Source organism: Pocillopora verrucosa, chromosome 12 (assembly GCF_036669915.1).
Source record: "Pocillopora verrucosa isolate sample1 chromosome 12, ASM3666991v2, whole genome shotgun sequence".
NCBI classification, from domain to species: domain Eukaryota; kingdom Metazoa; phylum Cnidaria; class Anthozoa; order Scleractinia; family Pocilloporidae; genus Pocillopora; species Pocillopora verrucosa.
In genome coordinates, this window is record NC_089323.1 from 1662293 (window position 1) to 1677034 (window position 14742).

Sequence of the window (14742 nt, forward strand, 5' to 3'; positions counted from 1 at the left end):
CGAATAGTTTGAGCCGGATTAACTCACGTGTTCAATAACATTACATGATCAAAAGAAGAACTCACTAAAAAAAGATTTCGTAGACCAAACAAACAAACAAGAACGTCATAAAATAAACATTTATTCGTGCCACAAATTACCGAACCTAGTGGAAAATGTTGAAAATCAAACGGCTCTAGTTACTATCCGAAAGCAAGTTTAATTTGTTTAAAATACAAATTATGACTGTTTCAAAAATATTTGGCCGATTCATTTTCATCGTGATTTTAATACTGCCAACGTATATTTTGACACTATAGAGTAATTTTCTGTGGAGTGCCGTTTGAGCAATGCTCAGATTATTACAATGGCCAATCAGAGCACAGGAAAATTCAAAGGCAAAGGGAGAGGAGCCAATGAGAGTTAAAAAAAAAGAAGCATGGAAACGAAGTGAAATGTGGGAAAACAATGGTGACGAAAACACGATTGGACTTAAAATCCTATCTTATTGGTTGAGACAGTGGCGGGAGTTCATTCCTGGACCAATCACGGAGGGAGTTAGATTTATATCAAAATAATCCTGGATTTAGATTACTTCAGAAACAATGGAAAACTGGCTTAAAATTACTGAATTACTGGCTCTTTTGCTACATCTAGATGACCTGTTCAAGTTCCATTCCGTTCACTCTGCTCTAACAACGGCAATAAGTTCTTTCAACGGTTCTTCAAAATCGCTTGGGCTTCTCACAGCTTTGAAGTCGACGTTCAAAGAAACACATTCCTTCCATGAAGTCGAACATTTTCCAAAGGAAAACGCCACGATCTTCCCTCCTTGCAAATTAATATCATCCGCGAAAGGCTGTACATCTTGACTTGACAGCAAGCAAACGAGAACCACGCCACTTTGACCCAGCCATTCGCTAATCCACTGCTTCGCATCCGTGAGGGAATTACCAGAAAGACAACTTGAGACATCAAGTTCCAGGATTTTCACATCTCCCTCTTTGATTACTAAGCTTCCTGGAGGTTTAAAGGCGTTTACTGCATCGCAGAAATGATCAACGGCATCCATCTGTGGCTTGGACCCTACGTCGTGTAAAATTAGCAAACGGAGATTTTTGGAGCTGTTTTTTCCTTTGGAGACTATCTTTGGATGTACTGGTTTTTCCTTTCCCTTTTTCGACGGATCGTTGCCCATAATCTGCGGAGACAGGTTTCATATACATATTTGATAAGTACAAAACAAGAAAAGCTAGGGTAGTCAGTATATCCCGCTCATGTTACACCGATGCGCTTTCTAGCTAGTTCGGAATGAGAAATTTATGATTCCCCTTCTTGAAAATGTGAGCGCTTGTTCGAGTAAGGCGAATTAATTAATTATTAACGGTCATGTTATAAATATAACGACAAAATAAAATAACTGAACTCATTTTTTGTCTGTAGGCTTTTGATCCGATTTCATTAGTAAGGTCACCAACGATGTAAAAGCTATAAGTTTAAAGGTCTAGATCGAATAAGATCACCAGCCTTCGCAGAAATAAGCTAAAGACAAAATATAAACACACGCGAACGTTTTGCTTAATATGCCTCGCCTCATTCTGTCCACCCACCGGGCACCTCGGGTTTTTTTTGCATGGGATCAATGGCAAAATTTCTAGGAGTGTTTAAACATCTCAAAACAAGGTTTTATCGCCTTTGATATAGCAGTAAGTTAGGTAAACAATCCTTTTTTGTCGGCAGTAATCTTAGATAAGATGCAATCGCTTGATGGATGGAGAATGCATCATATGATTCACTCGAGATGTTTAGGCTGAGCTCTGTTCAGTTATTTTTATGCTCACAGCTTACATAGAAAAAAAAAGCAAAATGTAAATAATAAATAATAATAAAATACGAAAAATTCCCAAAATCAATTCGAGTGTGACTTACTTACAGGTGAGGTAGAGACACCTAGATTGTGTGCCCTCAAGGTAGGTAGCGTGACATGATGTCATGAATTAAAGAGCTAGATTTAACGTTCAATGTCAATAAATATTGGAAGAATAGTGATTCAGTTGATGCTGGTACAAAAGATATAAACAGCCGTCAAGAAATTGGAGTAACAGACGCAGATATAGTAGTGGGAGACATGATCAGTGGCGTGATTTTGCGAGAAAAATTCTATACATTTTTGTTAGACGAAGACAGATCTTAGAGAAGCAAAGACAGTCGCTTGAAGCAATCTACATATAGTGGTCATCTAAGGCCCAATATAGCTTTAAAATATATCAAATTTTATTTTCACCTCGGTGAAATTAAATGGCAGGCAAATTGAAGCGCCTTTAAATATGCGTTCGCCAATTAAGTCAATCGAGAAGAGTGCCATTCGACTAAAATGCTTTAAACCATCTGAATCAGCACGTAATCAAGCGTGAGTCATGTGACAGAACGGCAGTAAATAATCGAGTAAACAGAAGGAAATTTGCTCACCTTTTCAAGTTAACGCTCGGTCAAGTCGCCCAGAAGCGAGATTGGAGTCTCTAGCTGTGTGTTCTCAACAACGTCAATCGAAGACTTTGAGAAGGATTTACTATAAAAGTCGTTCCTGTGCAGCCACAAAGAATAGTATGTGAAAGATTGTGAAGTATGCCACACAACCCATATGACGTCAATAAACTTCTAGAAGGATGAGCCTGCGATTAATTTCCGTGCGACGCATTTCGGTCAGCGGTGAAAATCTGGATTTTTTTGGAAGTTTCGACAACAAATTCATGAATAACTTTAATCAGCGATACCAGAATAAAGAATTTTAAAAGAAATAGACGAAATTACGTAAATAAAACACAATTATTTGATCATTGTAAGTTAAGTTAATCTAATTGATGAATGTATGGAACTGCAAGTTAGGCTCCCCCATTTTGGTCAACTTTGAAAATCTGGAAAGTTTCGACAATCAATTCATGATTAATTTTAATCAGCGATATCAGAGTACATAACTTTAAAAGAATTAGAGGAAAAACGTAAATGAAATACCATTTTTTAATCAGCGTAAGTTAATTTAATTTCATTGTCAAATGTAAGGAACTGAAAGTTGGGCTACCCCACTAGGGGCGTGGTGGTGAAATCGCAAAGGACGCCTCTTGTCATTTTACATAAAGTATCATTTCCCCGCTGACATGATGCCCTATATCCATTGATTTTCAAACCATGTGTTGTGCATTTGAAATGACGGCGATTTTTGGTGGAACAAAGAAAAGACGATGCAAAAACAAATATGTCAGAGGCAGTTACTCTTTTAAGTCTGAATGTTAGCAGTTAAACCCAATCGTTGCAAAGCATCTTTTGACGTGACACTATACAAACCCCTATCAAAAGTATAGTAACGTTGTCCGTCTTTAAACTCACCTGTTTTTTTTTCCAGTGGTTGTCGAGGATTTTCCCTAAAATTGATCAAAGGTATCAATAAAAATCTGCATCGAATACAGATTATTATAATTTTAACTCACTATCTCTTTTCTGATTGGCCGAAAGTGACGATGAAATTTCGAAATCAGCACCTGGGACGTCATCTGGCTACAGATTACACAATAATCATGTCAAGGACACTCACGGTCACGGATAATCCTGTTATGTATGACCGCGGTGCATGATTTCTAAGGATAATCACGTCAAGTTCGCGCCCTTTGCGCTGCTTGCTGATTGGTATTTTTTCTACACGTTTAGAAATAAATGATTAGTTCCACTTACCGTGGTGACCATTTTTTTTTTCGTTCAATGTATAATAAAACAATTAGATTCGGTTTTTGTGATATCTAGAGTAGTCAAGGTCTCTGTAAGGGTTATTAGCCAAAGTCGAATAATTGTTTAGAATTACTGGTTTTTTTTTCTCTTTAGTCTGTACATATTACAGAGAGAGGTAAAAAACAACTAGTGTAATCCTGAAAAAACCCCCGACACTCAGTTGAACATTTATCCGCACTGTTCGATATGACGGTGGGCCTTGACGCAGAACTTGAGTTAAGCTGAGTTTTAAAATTTATCCGATGTGATTTATAGGGGGCGTTTTTTAATAAGGGATAATCCAACAAATTTTTTCTATTCTTGGTTACCCTGCATGCAGAGCGAAAAAACAAATTAGAAAAGAAAAGACATCAGTCAAAGATCAAATGGAATTATTAAGCTTGTTATTTAATGGAAGGCTTTCTCAGTACCCGCCAATTTCCCATTCACAATAGACTTATAAAAACGACGGATCTGATTTAAAATAGATACATGGTACAGAGATATTGGCTGAAATACAACAGGAACTTAGCAATAAAATCATAAAACCAGAAAGCAAACGGCGGAAATAACGGAATTTGTCACATCCTCTGCGTTAGCAAGTTTAGTTCCTTCTATTTAATAAAATACGTCATTTAATGAAATCTTTGTTTACAATCTGCAATGCCGACATTTATTTTACAGCCAAGTATTAAACAAGAAAGAAACAAATTAATATTTTAAAAGCATTTAATGAGCTAAGAATCAACATTCGGGAAGGTGTAATAACTATTCAAAGAAGTTTGTTAACAAAGCGGAAAACGCTATTATTTGCACAAACAGCAAATACGACGTTCATTTGAAATCATATCAATTTTGATCTTTAGCAAGGCTGAATGAGGTAGCTATCAGTACTAATAAAACCGTCAAGAATTTAGTTTGACTCGCGAAATCAAGGCATTGTTTTTTTTGACGACAGAATTGAAACCAGACCAAGGAAGGAGAAACTTAGAAGTGCGGACTCCATTCGTTGTCTTGGGTAAGAAAATATTTTAGCGTTAAATCTTGAACGGAAATCACAAGACAGCTCCGGTAAGATATCAGACTGAATTCGAAGGTTTTGGGCACAAAAAAACTTCTGAGACCCCTCTGTATTAACCCTAATTATATTAGCTGTACTCCATACTGAAATCATACAGTTTAGTTTACATTTAGAACTGTAGGATGTAAAGGAGGAAAAAAAAACGATTTGATGATAAAGACTTTTAATTGATGCTTTCGATAGGTCTTTATTCACTAATCTGGCAAGTCTGAAAAAGTCAATCAAAGATCAATCCCTACAGCAAAGTTAGAGAGTTAATTCAATTTTTCTGAAGATACCGCTTCAGTGACCTAAAAGTGATGATAAAGAACTTGCTTACAGAGTCTAGTTCTTGACCAGTGGCTGACTGTTTCAGTGCAGATTCTAATAAAAATAGGGTATACGTTTCTCCACTGCCGCGCCTGCTCGTAATTTCAAAAAAGTAGACGCGCAAGATCTCTCGCGAGGCGAAAAATCCACGCGAGTGTATCTCGTGGTAACCTGGATCGATTCTTGTCGCAGAAGCTATGTACTTATGTAAATAGGGGTTATCTACGCAAGAAATCCTTCAGCTTCCACCTCACGTCCTGTTACTTGTCTGCAAATGAACGGATAGCGTGGCTTGACCTCGCTTAGTTTATACGTAGATATGATGTCACAGTTCAAATTCTTTTCCTTCTTCAAAAGCTTTCTATTTCATCAAGAACAATACAAAACAAATCCCTCTTGATCTGTCAACAAACCTTTATGCCGAAAAGCAAACTGTAGTTAAGTCATCTACATAAAAATTCAAAGGGGCCATGCTTGTTTACTCAAGGCCAGCCCGAACAGTGCTAGTAATTTCGTCTCTATGTATGTTGCCGTTGCGGACAATTAAGCTCTGAAATTTTCAACACTCATTCCCAAATAGAACAATCTGAGTCGAAGGTATGTATGATAGAATTCCATTGTTGTGATTAGGATTTGTCTACTACCGACTAATAACATGCCTTGAATTCAATCACTTTGTGGACGCAACAATTTGCTTAACAGTCTGTTAACAGAAGTTTTAGTTCCACATAAAGTTTTCAAATTAAAGCCATTTAAGTTTCGAGAGTCATTCAAAATTATTTCCTCCACACTTTTTCGCGTCCATCATCCATCATTTCCAATCCCGCCTCAGCAAATTAAGAAAATTTATGCCTTTAAAGAATGAATGATTTTATGTAGCTAGCCACGCCAGATAATGTTTCATTAGTTAGGGTCAGTTTACATACGGGAATCTAAGTCATGAGTACTTAAATCCGTGTAGACCAGGTTTGAAAACGTTTTTCCGAACCTCGTCCCTCCCAAGGCAGTTCATTCGTGTAGGGTGCCATCGGGTTCACTTTTGCTGGAAATAAATCACGATTCTAGATAATTTAATTCAGTTGAGTTGTTAGCAAATAAACGGCCACGATTGTGACCAAAAGATGGCAAAATCTTGATCTCATTTTCATAACTTATTCCCAATAAACAGAGCTAGGCCTTGGCAATGTGCTCTATGAGTTTAAGTAAACGATCGACAGATGAGACTTTTCTATCCTCTCTAAATCTGTTGCCTGCGGTTTTTAAATGTCTCTCAGTTTAGTTTCAGAGGAAGCCAGAATATTCCGTGTTGTTCAAAACTGAATCACACTTTCTTTACACAGGATACCCACTCAACAACACGATGATTGGCTTTCAATTAACTTCTGTGGCTCTCCTGTGCACGATGTGTCTAGTAAATGGATATGCAGGTATTGAATTCTACAGAAATTTAATTCAACACCTAACTGGTTTTATGAAAATGGAATCAGCCAGATCTTTCGGCTTTTCCCTATACCCAGTCTCCTCCTTCCTGCGTTGTATTAGTCTTGTGCCCAGGCTTCCTACTGTCAATTGGCTGCGGAATCGATGTGGGGGATCTTGGTGCAGGTTTACTGAATGATGAGTAAGTGCGACACTTTGTGAATAAAAATTACTGAGGGAAGGAGAGGCAGGTACTGAATGTCCACGAGTCTAAATATTTTCAAAGCTTAATACAGAACGAGAACAAGAGTAACCGGCTGACGCACGCGCATCGCGCAAAGAAGTTGAGATTCTCTGAGCGATTTCCTTTCCCCACCCTCCCCCTCCTTCTTCTCCTGTATTTCCCTTGTCATTAGCATTCAGTCCTCCAACGGTCTTTTATGTGTTCATGGCTATCAATGAGCGAAGGACGTAAGATTAAGCAGAGATTTGTAGATAGGATGAAAAAAAAAGGGTGAATTAATATTTCGAACACTGTTGACCAGTGTGTATGATTTCCAGGGTGAAACTAAAAAATTGAATTGTTTAAGAAGAAAAAACATTTATGTTTCCTTAAAGGGATTTTTGGCGATGAGTGCCCCGTTGAACTTTCACAAAAGACTTCCAGGGCTTGCCAAGAAAGACGTTATCGACAACTGCTGGCTAATAAGAATATCTATCAGTTGGTCCCCATTCCATTTCATCCTAATGAACCAATCAGGTGGTTGAACATGACAAGTGATAAGATGGTAAGTTGCTCTACAGACTCACATTCCGCTCATCGGAGGTCTGGTGATTAATTGGTTAACCTCTATCCCTTGAGAACACATTTTGATAGAGTGCGATGGAAGCAAAACCAACGAAACCACAGCAGCCAATCAGAGGATAGAAAAATTTTACAGGGAGCCAATAAGAAGCCGGATTAAAAAAAAAACTCGCAACAACCTGAAAAGTGGGAAAGCACATATGACCAGGTCACGATAGGTTATAGTTTTGCCTCTCATTGGTTGATAATGTGGGTTGAATTTTCAACACCGATCACAAAGCACCAAGCGACAAAAAAAAAAAAACGTGTAATTTCGGATTACTTCGATGCTCATCTGAAAAGTTTTCTGACTAGCTAATTGCCCTGTGATTAACTGTTCCTTTCCCGTAGTTTATGACAGTTCTCTTTCTTTCGTCCAACATGACGCACGTGTTTTAGAAGGTTTCAAATATCATTCCTGATCACTACATGGTGATAAAACTAAGGTTAATGGTACTGCAGTTTAACAACATTTCTGAGGTCCAATTGCCTTTGAAGATGATGACTGATTGGTAAAAAAAAAAAGGGCAAAAAAAAAACAGCAATTAATTCTTCTCAAATTTCAGGAGGAACCTTTCCCTCCCAAAGTCAATTCTCTTCCAAGACACAGAACTAACAACTACGTACCCAACAATATCTTTCATCTTCGTCTCTTTGTAATTTTATTTCCTACATTAATGGTAGACTATTCATCCCTTCTCCTTCAATATCTTCATTAACTTCTAGTCAATTTTCATCAACTTTTAGTGAAAATTACACATATGTGAATAAATAACTACTGCTAATTACCATAGTAAAAGTAAAATCCTCCAGAAAAATTGTAGAAAAGATAAATTCAGTCCTTAGGGGTTGAAACGTTCGAAGGTAAATACAGTGGTGTTTTTGTTTTATTTCAAGAGCCTTGCATGGTTTGTTTTGTTTCCTTCAGAGAGCTGTATTCAGTAAACACCCGTTCGAGCAATGGGAATTTAATATATACCTTGCAAAAACCGCGGGAGGTGCTGAGATTTTGAAACAGTGGTACAAACTTAATGCAGGAGAAGATATACAAAGTTTTGCGGACTTTGTGAAGATATATACTTTCTTCCGAAAAGCGCAAGAACAATTGGGGGTAAGCAGATGTAACATTTTGATCTAGAATAGGCTAAAAAACCTCATTCTTTTGATGAATTCAGAAGATAATTCTTGTTCGCTCACTACTCACCTTGTGTTGGCTTATCGAATGATCAGAAATGGATTGCCGCCTTGTTTTTTTGCAGTTTTATTAGCTATTTACGTCTACATGTTGCGCTCAAAACTTTTTTTCCCAATAGGATCCGTATTTCAAAAATCCCTCCGACGAAGAACCGTTCCAGAACATCATCAAGTACTGGATGCGTGATAAAGTGTTCGCTGAACAGAGGCTCGCGGGAGTCAATCCTATGACATTGATGAGGATCTCAACCGATAGGGGTAGAAAAGAAAAATTTTGAACTAAGCGCGGGAAAATGGCGCTTGACTTTGATTGATATTGCACGTTGTCTTAATCACATTACATAATGGGTGTGGCCTGGAGGAAGGGGTCTTTAGGTGCACACTATCCCCTTTTTGCCAAAGTGATGATTTATATATAAGGAAAGGGAAAGTAGGCCAAAAAAACTCTAAAATGGCCTAAGGAAGCTAGAGTAAGGCCTCTTCTCAATAATCTCAGGTTTACGCCGCTTTTTAACTTATGCAACATTTGATAACCTTTTTTACAAAGTGACAAGTATTACAGCACAAGAAAGCGCTTTTTAACTTATTACAAATTGTACTGCATTTTTTCTATGGGGAAAGCGGAAAAGAGAGATTTTTTCTATTCACCCTGTCAATTAGAAGCACAGGATACATATGCCATTAGCTCTTATGTTCAGTTTGACTAATTTTTTTTCTTGTCTCACAGAGAATGTTGGTTTGAAGTGGAGCGAGCTCAAGAAAGTTTTAAATCAGGAGTTTGATTGGGAAAATCTTATAATCAATACTCCAAATATGCCAAAGATCTCACTGCCAAAAGTAAGTCCTATTTAGACGAAAGTTTTTGAAAGTGTGAATTGAGGCGGCAAGGCCATCCAAATATTTCAAGCTGATCTCCTTTCCGTTGACTCACAGAGTTAGTTTTACAGTGAGGGAAATTTGTAGAATTTAGTTTAGTTTGAGAAGAGTCAACCAATAAGAGACGATCCCAGTAAAGGACGCTGATTGGTCAAGGAGAACAGGAAGAGTTTAAGCCAAAATTTTCGAGACGCAAGAGATACTAAAAAGACTGAAATTTTTTAGATTCATGATTTTATTACTAATTTAAAGAGCTGTCTCATTAGAAGATCAATTTATTCATGTCAGTATATAATAAGTTCTAGACAGCTTTCAGTAGGGATATTTGAGAACCGGGCCACACATCTGTTTTTGGCCTAAGTAGTGAGCTTAGTTTTGTCGGTTTGAAAGCGAAAACAGGAAATCTGACGGCCATCTTGGTTTAGAATCATCAAATGCTCCTATCTTTCATTGGTCTTCTAAGCCGAGCTCCTTGGCAAATTACCACTAAGTTCTTAGTGATATCCGTGGAGCGTGATTCACAACCTTTTCCCGTTGTGATCCCTGCCACACGACCCCTCTCCCGCTTTCCCCCACACAACCTTTATCTACAATCCTCCATTCATCCACAGGCAATAAGCAGCAAAATGGTGTTTGTTTTACGTTATCCACTTTTGGATAATCTACCAGCAATGCCAGACATCATGGAGTCGCGTCCTCATAGAAAGATGTGGGATCCTACTTCACCGATAACGTTCTTCGCTGTCCATCCAAACAACAGAAATAATCTGATCCCAATAGCCATTCAAATGGACGTCAAGCCCGGTATGAATATTCTCTGTACAGCATACCACGTGCGCTGTGAGCATGCGTAAGAAATTCTCAGTCCGGAAAAAAACAAGACCCAGAAAAAGAATGTCGATTATTGTAAAAAGACCTTATCCATCTGCGTCCACTTGACGAAAGTGACCAAAAAGTATCTTGGTCCACTTTGAGGAGGGAGAGAAACTTTCGGAATTACTTAGTTTCCGCTTGACTTTTGAACGTTTGTTCAATATAGGTTGCAATTTGATAAAAATTTTCTTTGATTTCATTTTTAGGTTCTCCAGTTTACACGCCGAAAGACGATGGCCTCTGGATGCTGGCAAAGCTCAGCGTCCAAGGCGCAGATCTCGGCTACAACCAAGTCGCTGAACATTTGGCGAAGACGCATCTTCTTTTGGAGCCCTTCTGCGTGAGTAAGGACAGACAGCTGTCCGAGAATCACCCACTTCATCAGATCATCAAGTATCACTGCAGGTTTTACATCATTTTTAAATTTTTGATTTTGGCAATTTGCATCTAGATAGGCGTAATATGAAAGATATCCTGGTCATGATCGTAACTTGATCGTGATTTTGTCGTATAGAAATCTTACTCGTGCTCGTGCTCGTTATCGTATCGTATCGTGATCGAAATCATGTGCGTGATTGTTAACACGATATCATCGTGATTGTATCGCCATTAAAATCGTGATTGTGCTCATATCGTAATTTTTTCGGGATCGCCATCGTGATCGTAACAAAATTATGACCGTGATCGTGATTATCACTATCATTGCAGAGGCATCAGTATAACAGATAAGTTGGCCTTTCAACTTCTGTTAGGACCGAATGAAAATCTGCACAAGCTGTTCCCGTACGGTTATCGTGGAGCTGTAAACATTGCTCTGAAGTCCTACAGGCAAACAAGTTGGAAAGATACAGATTTTATGGGAAATATTAAGGTAAAGCTTATCGCATACCGGTATTTTTCTCCAAAATTTCATCCCGTACTCGTAGGCGTACAATATAATAAGGTATGGTTCTCCTTAGTTGACAATGGTTGCCTAATAGGTGGAGCAAAACTTACATACGTTCACGCTGGAGCCTGTAAAACTCAAGTTTGGATTGTGAGCGGAATCTATAATGAACGGTTTTCTAATTTTAATCTGCATCCAAGGGATTGACCTCAGACTATCGGATTTCGCGGCTGGAAGCGACTCCAACTCTGCTTTTCAAAAAGCTAAGTACTTAATTGCACGTAAGTGCCTGATGTTTGCTATTTTCACCTTATCTCCAGAAACGCGGACTGGACTTCAGAACCCTCCGTTATTTTCCTTACAGAGATGATGGTAAATTCATCTTCGAAACGATCCAAAAAGCGGTCCGAGAATATGTCAATCAGTAAGTTGCGTGTGCATATGCGTGCATAAGCGTGCTTATTTCCTGTTTAGTGAGCTAATGTTATGGTATATTCAGGCTATACAAGCATTGACAGCCTATTTAGCTAGTTTTTATCTTTTTTTCTCCACTCCAGGTATTATGAATGCGACGAGGACGTACAAAGCGACTATGAGCTCCAAAATTTCATGAATGAGGTATCTGCAGATGGCGTAGGGATTGATGGAGGCAATGGAAATGTAAGAAAAGCAAAATTTTTGTCTTTTGAAGCATTCTATAAAATTGGCTGGCCCATGACTTTTCTCGCACAGGAAATCACTTGCACGACTCGGATCAAAGATCCCATCGTAATGAGAAAGGCGTTGATCGAAGAAGTGCCTCTAGCGAGTACAAATAGTTCCCGGTGAGGCAACATTCTGCAGATGAATCAGACTAACGTATTGCTCTTTCAGGTAAAGGATCTTCCCAATGAGTTGACCTCAGTTGACAGTCTTATGGCTTTTCTGACAAGACTTTTGTGGCAACTAAGCGCACAACACGCAGCCTTGAATTATCCCGTGGCAGACTATGGAGGGTTTACACTCAACATGCCCACGAAGCTGTATCAAGATTCACGAGTCTCCGATGACGTGTTTTCCTTGTTCAGTTTTCCTAATGCTAACATTTCCGCGGTGAGCATTCGTTCCTCGTTATATCACCACATAGTTTTAATTTCACCAAGAGATTATAAACGGTTAATTAACAGTTTATATTATGGCCTGCAGTGCAATTCCTCCACGTGCCTTATGTCACAACTTTATTTCAGGGTTTAAGAATGTGACCCGGTTAGTTTAGTCGTTTGAGCTTGTGATTTCCCCTGCGGAAGTTCGGGAGCGTCAGCTCCATTATAGAACCAACTCAATGGTCTTGAAATAACTGAAATGAATGCATGTGCAAATGGTCGGACGATGTAATATTTTAGTGAAAGGAAGCCATACCCAGCATACAAACTGGGTCCTACCCCCTGTATTTTCAAAGTCGAGTGGTTAGAACTGATCGTTAACGAACCTAAGCACAACGAGCACGGGGTAAGCGAGGGTGGGTACACAGGAGCAAGGTACACGGGGCACGGGGCACGGGGCACGGGGCACGGGGCACGGGGCACGGGGCACGGGGCACGGGGCACGGGGCACGGGGCACGGGGCACGGAACACGGAGCTCGGATTACGGAGCAGGATGAAAAGAGCATGGGGCACAGGGCTTAGGTCTCTAAGTGCATGTAGCGCTCTTGTGTTTTTTCTGTGTCTAAATAAAAACAAACTCGCTGATTTCTGTTGGTTTTTTCTTCTGAGCAGCTACACGCCGAATGATAACGAAGGCGCAAACAGGACAACACTAAACCTTCCAGTTAATGACGTCATTTTATTGTAATCAAACTAATACCTTCTCCTGTTTTTTCTTCCAAAAGCAACACGCAATTGTCGCCTTCTCCCTGACAAATTACCGTTACGATAGTCTCTTCGACTACGGAAGCCAACTGCCGGACAAACGTGGAAGGGATGTAATATCCAAGTGGTTTAACTTCCTTCAAAGACGCGTGCAGCCGAGCTTAGAGAAGAGGAATCAAAACCGGTTCAAAGGGGATCATTTGACCTACCCCTACCTACTGCCTCGCTGGATACCGAACGGCGTACAGACATAAAGAATACTGAATAAGATTGCGAGATAGAGGGAGAGTGGTTCTGGTTTTTTTGTTTCTTTGGATTGAAGAAGAAAAGTTCCGAAACATGAAAATGATTTCTACATTGTTCAAACCATATTAAGCGATTAATAAAGCAGAACTATTAATGAAATATTGATCTTCAGTTTACAGATGAGTATTTAAGCTGTATGTCGATATTTAATTTCGTTTTAGTTTTAGAAGGGGAGTGGAAAGGATGCCGCGTATTTCCAGTCAGCGAGTGATATGAGCGCGCAAGAACAGCCTGAGGGTTCTAGCGCCAGACCCCTCACAGACCTTGCGCTCGTTTGCATCTCGCAGGCTTGGCCACTCGTGCCGCAGCGTTGACCCTTCAACTCCCAAGATTTCATCGGTAATTCTCCTTACTGTCTGCCAAAAGATTCTCATTATGTTAGTTTGGAGAATTTGGTATCGGATCAATTAGTAATCCCGAGGGTCTTGGAATTATCATTCGTCTTGTGGTTTGAGCCAGCGATATGTGATAACTGCGTTTATATAAGAGAGGTACGTGTTATTGTTATTGTCCGGGAACTCGATACTTTTTTTAGCGACAAATTAACTTTTTCCCTGAGCACAACTAAACCGCTACTTTGGAAGAGGTATATTGACGACGTTTTCCGTCTGTGGAACAGAAGCAAAACGTTTGTACAACGGGCGAACAGCTTTAATCTGTTCATTGTATCACGATACAATCACTATTCACGGCTGAAATATCTCACTCAGAATTTATATTCTTGGACACAAACGTGTTACGCATTACAAAGAGACGGAGATGTTCGAATTCATCCGTGTCAGGCAAAAGGAAAGGGATTCGTGAGAGGAGAAGCACAATGCCTCCTGTGAATAAATTCATCGCACTCCCAGCTTAATAAAACATAGAGCGTTTCAAAATACGCTTAAAGAACAGAGAATACCACGGCCTCTGCGAACTCGCTGCTTTTTTTCTTTCCAAATTCTAAAGCTATCTAGCGTCTGCTCATTCCATGTTTCTAAAATTGATCTAATAAGCCTTATAATAACAACACGCTATTGTTGCAGTTCCTTCTGCGATGGAACTGCAACAGGTGAAACGTGCAACGCTTCCTTCAGAAGCGAAAGGAAGAGAAAATAACTTGTAGATGTTTTTCAATAACGAGACATCAATGAGACATTGTTTGAAATAACGTGGAATCTAAGTCTACCGAACTTGATAATTTTGAATAATTTTGTGTTCGGGTTTGACTTTTATCTTAGAGGTATTTCCGTGTAATATGCAAAGTTTGCGGTGACAGTTTTAATGATGTAATTGGAGACCAGTTATGCTTTGCGGGAACAATGTCTCTCCGATTCCAAATGCGTGAAATTTAAAAATTTATTCTTAGAACTAGGAGAATATAGTAGA

At 39.2% G+C, this 14742-nt stretch overlaps 2 protein-coding genes across 3 annotated transcripts; one reads left to right on the forward strand and one right to left on the reverse strand.

Moving 5' to 3' along the window:
- Nucleotides 1–105: 105 nt before the first annotated feature.
- On the reverse strand, nucleotides 106–2597 carry LOC131772431 (uncharacterized). The gene is made up of 2 exons (XM_059088319.2): nucleotides 2449–2597; nucleotides 106–1180 (listed from the first exon to the last, which is right to left on the reverse strand). Exon 2 carries the CDS (start codon nucleotides 1175–1177, stop codon nucleotides 662–664), a length of 516 nt encoding a protein of 171 aa, XP_058944302.2. The 5' UTR covers nucleotides 1178–1180; nucleotides 2449–2597; the 3' UTR covers nucleotides 106–661.
- A 2022-nt stretch (nucleotides 2598–4619) lies between these two features.
- LOC131772428 (allene oxide synthase-lipoxygenase protein) lies at nucleotides 4620–13473 on the forward strand. Of its 2 annotated transcripts, none has more exons than XM_059088317.2 (13): nucleotides 4620–4756; nucleotides 6469–6555; nucleotides 7166–7335; nucleotides 8320–8502; nucleotides 8705–8843; nucleotides 9313–9422; nucleotides 10073–10265; nucleotides 10541–10739; nucleotides 11043–11205; nucleotides 11541–11644; nucleotides 11778–11880; nucleotides 12094–12312; nucleotides 13089–13473. In XM_059088317.2, exons 2-13 carry the CDS (start codon nucleotides 6489–6491, stop codon nucleotides 13320–13322), a joined length of 1884 nt encoding a protein of 627 aa, XP_058944300.2. In that variant the 5' UTR covers nucleotides 4620–4756; nucleotides 6469–6488; the 3' UTR covers nucleotides 13323–13473. The 2 variants fall into 2 exon arrangements, with proteins under 2 accessions (XP_058944300.2, XP_066015342.1); XM_066159245.1 differs by lacking the exon at nucleotides 4620–4756 and adding an exon at nucleotides 5617–5725.
- The last annotated feature ends 1269 nt before the right edge of the window (nucleotides 13474–14742 follow it).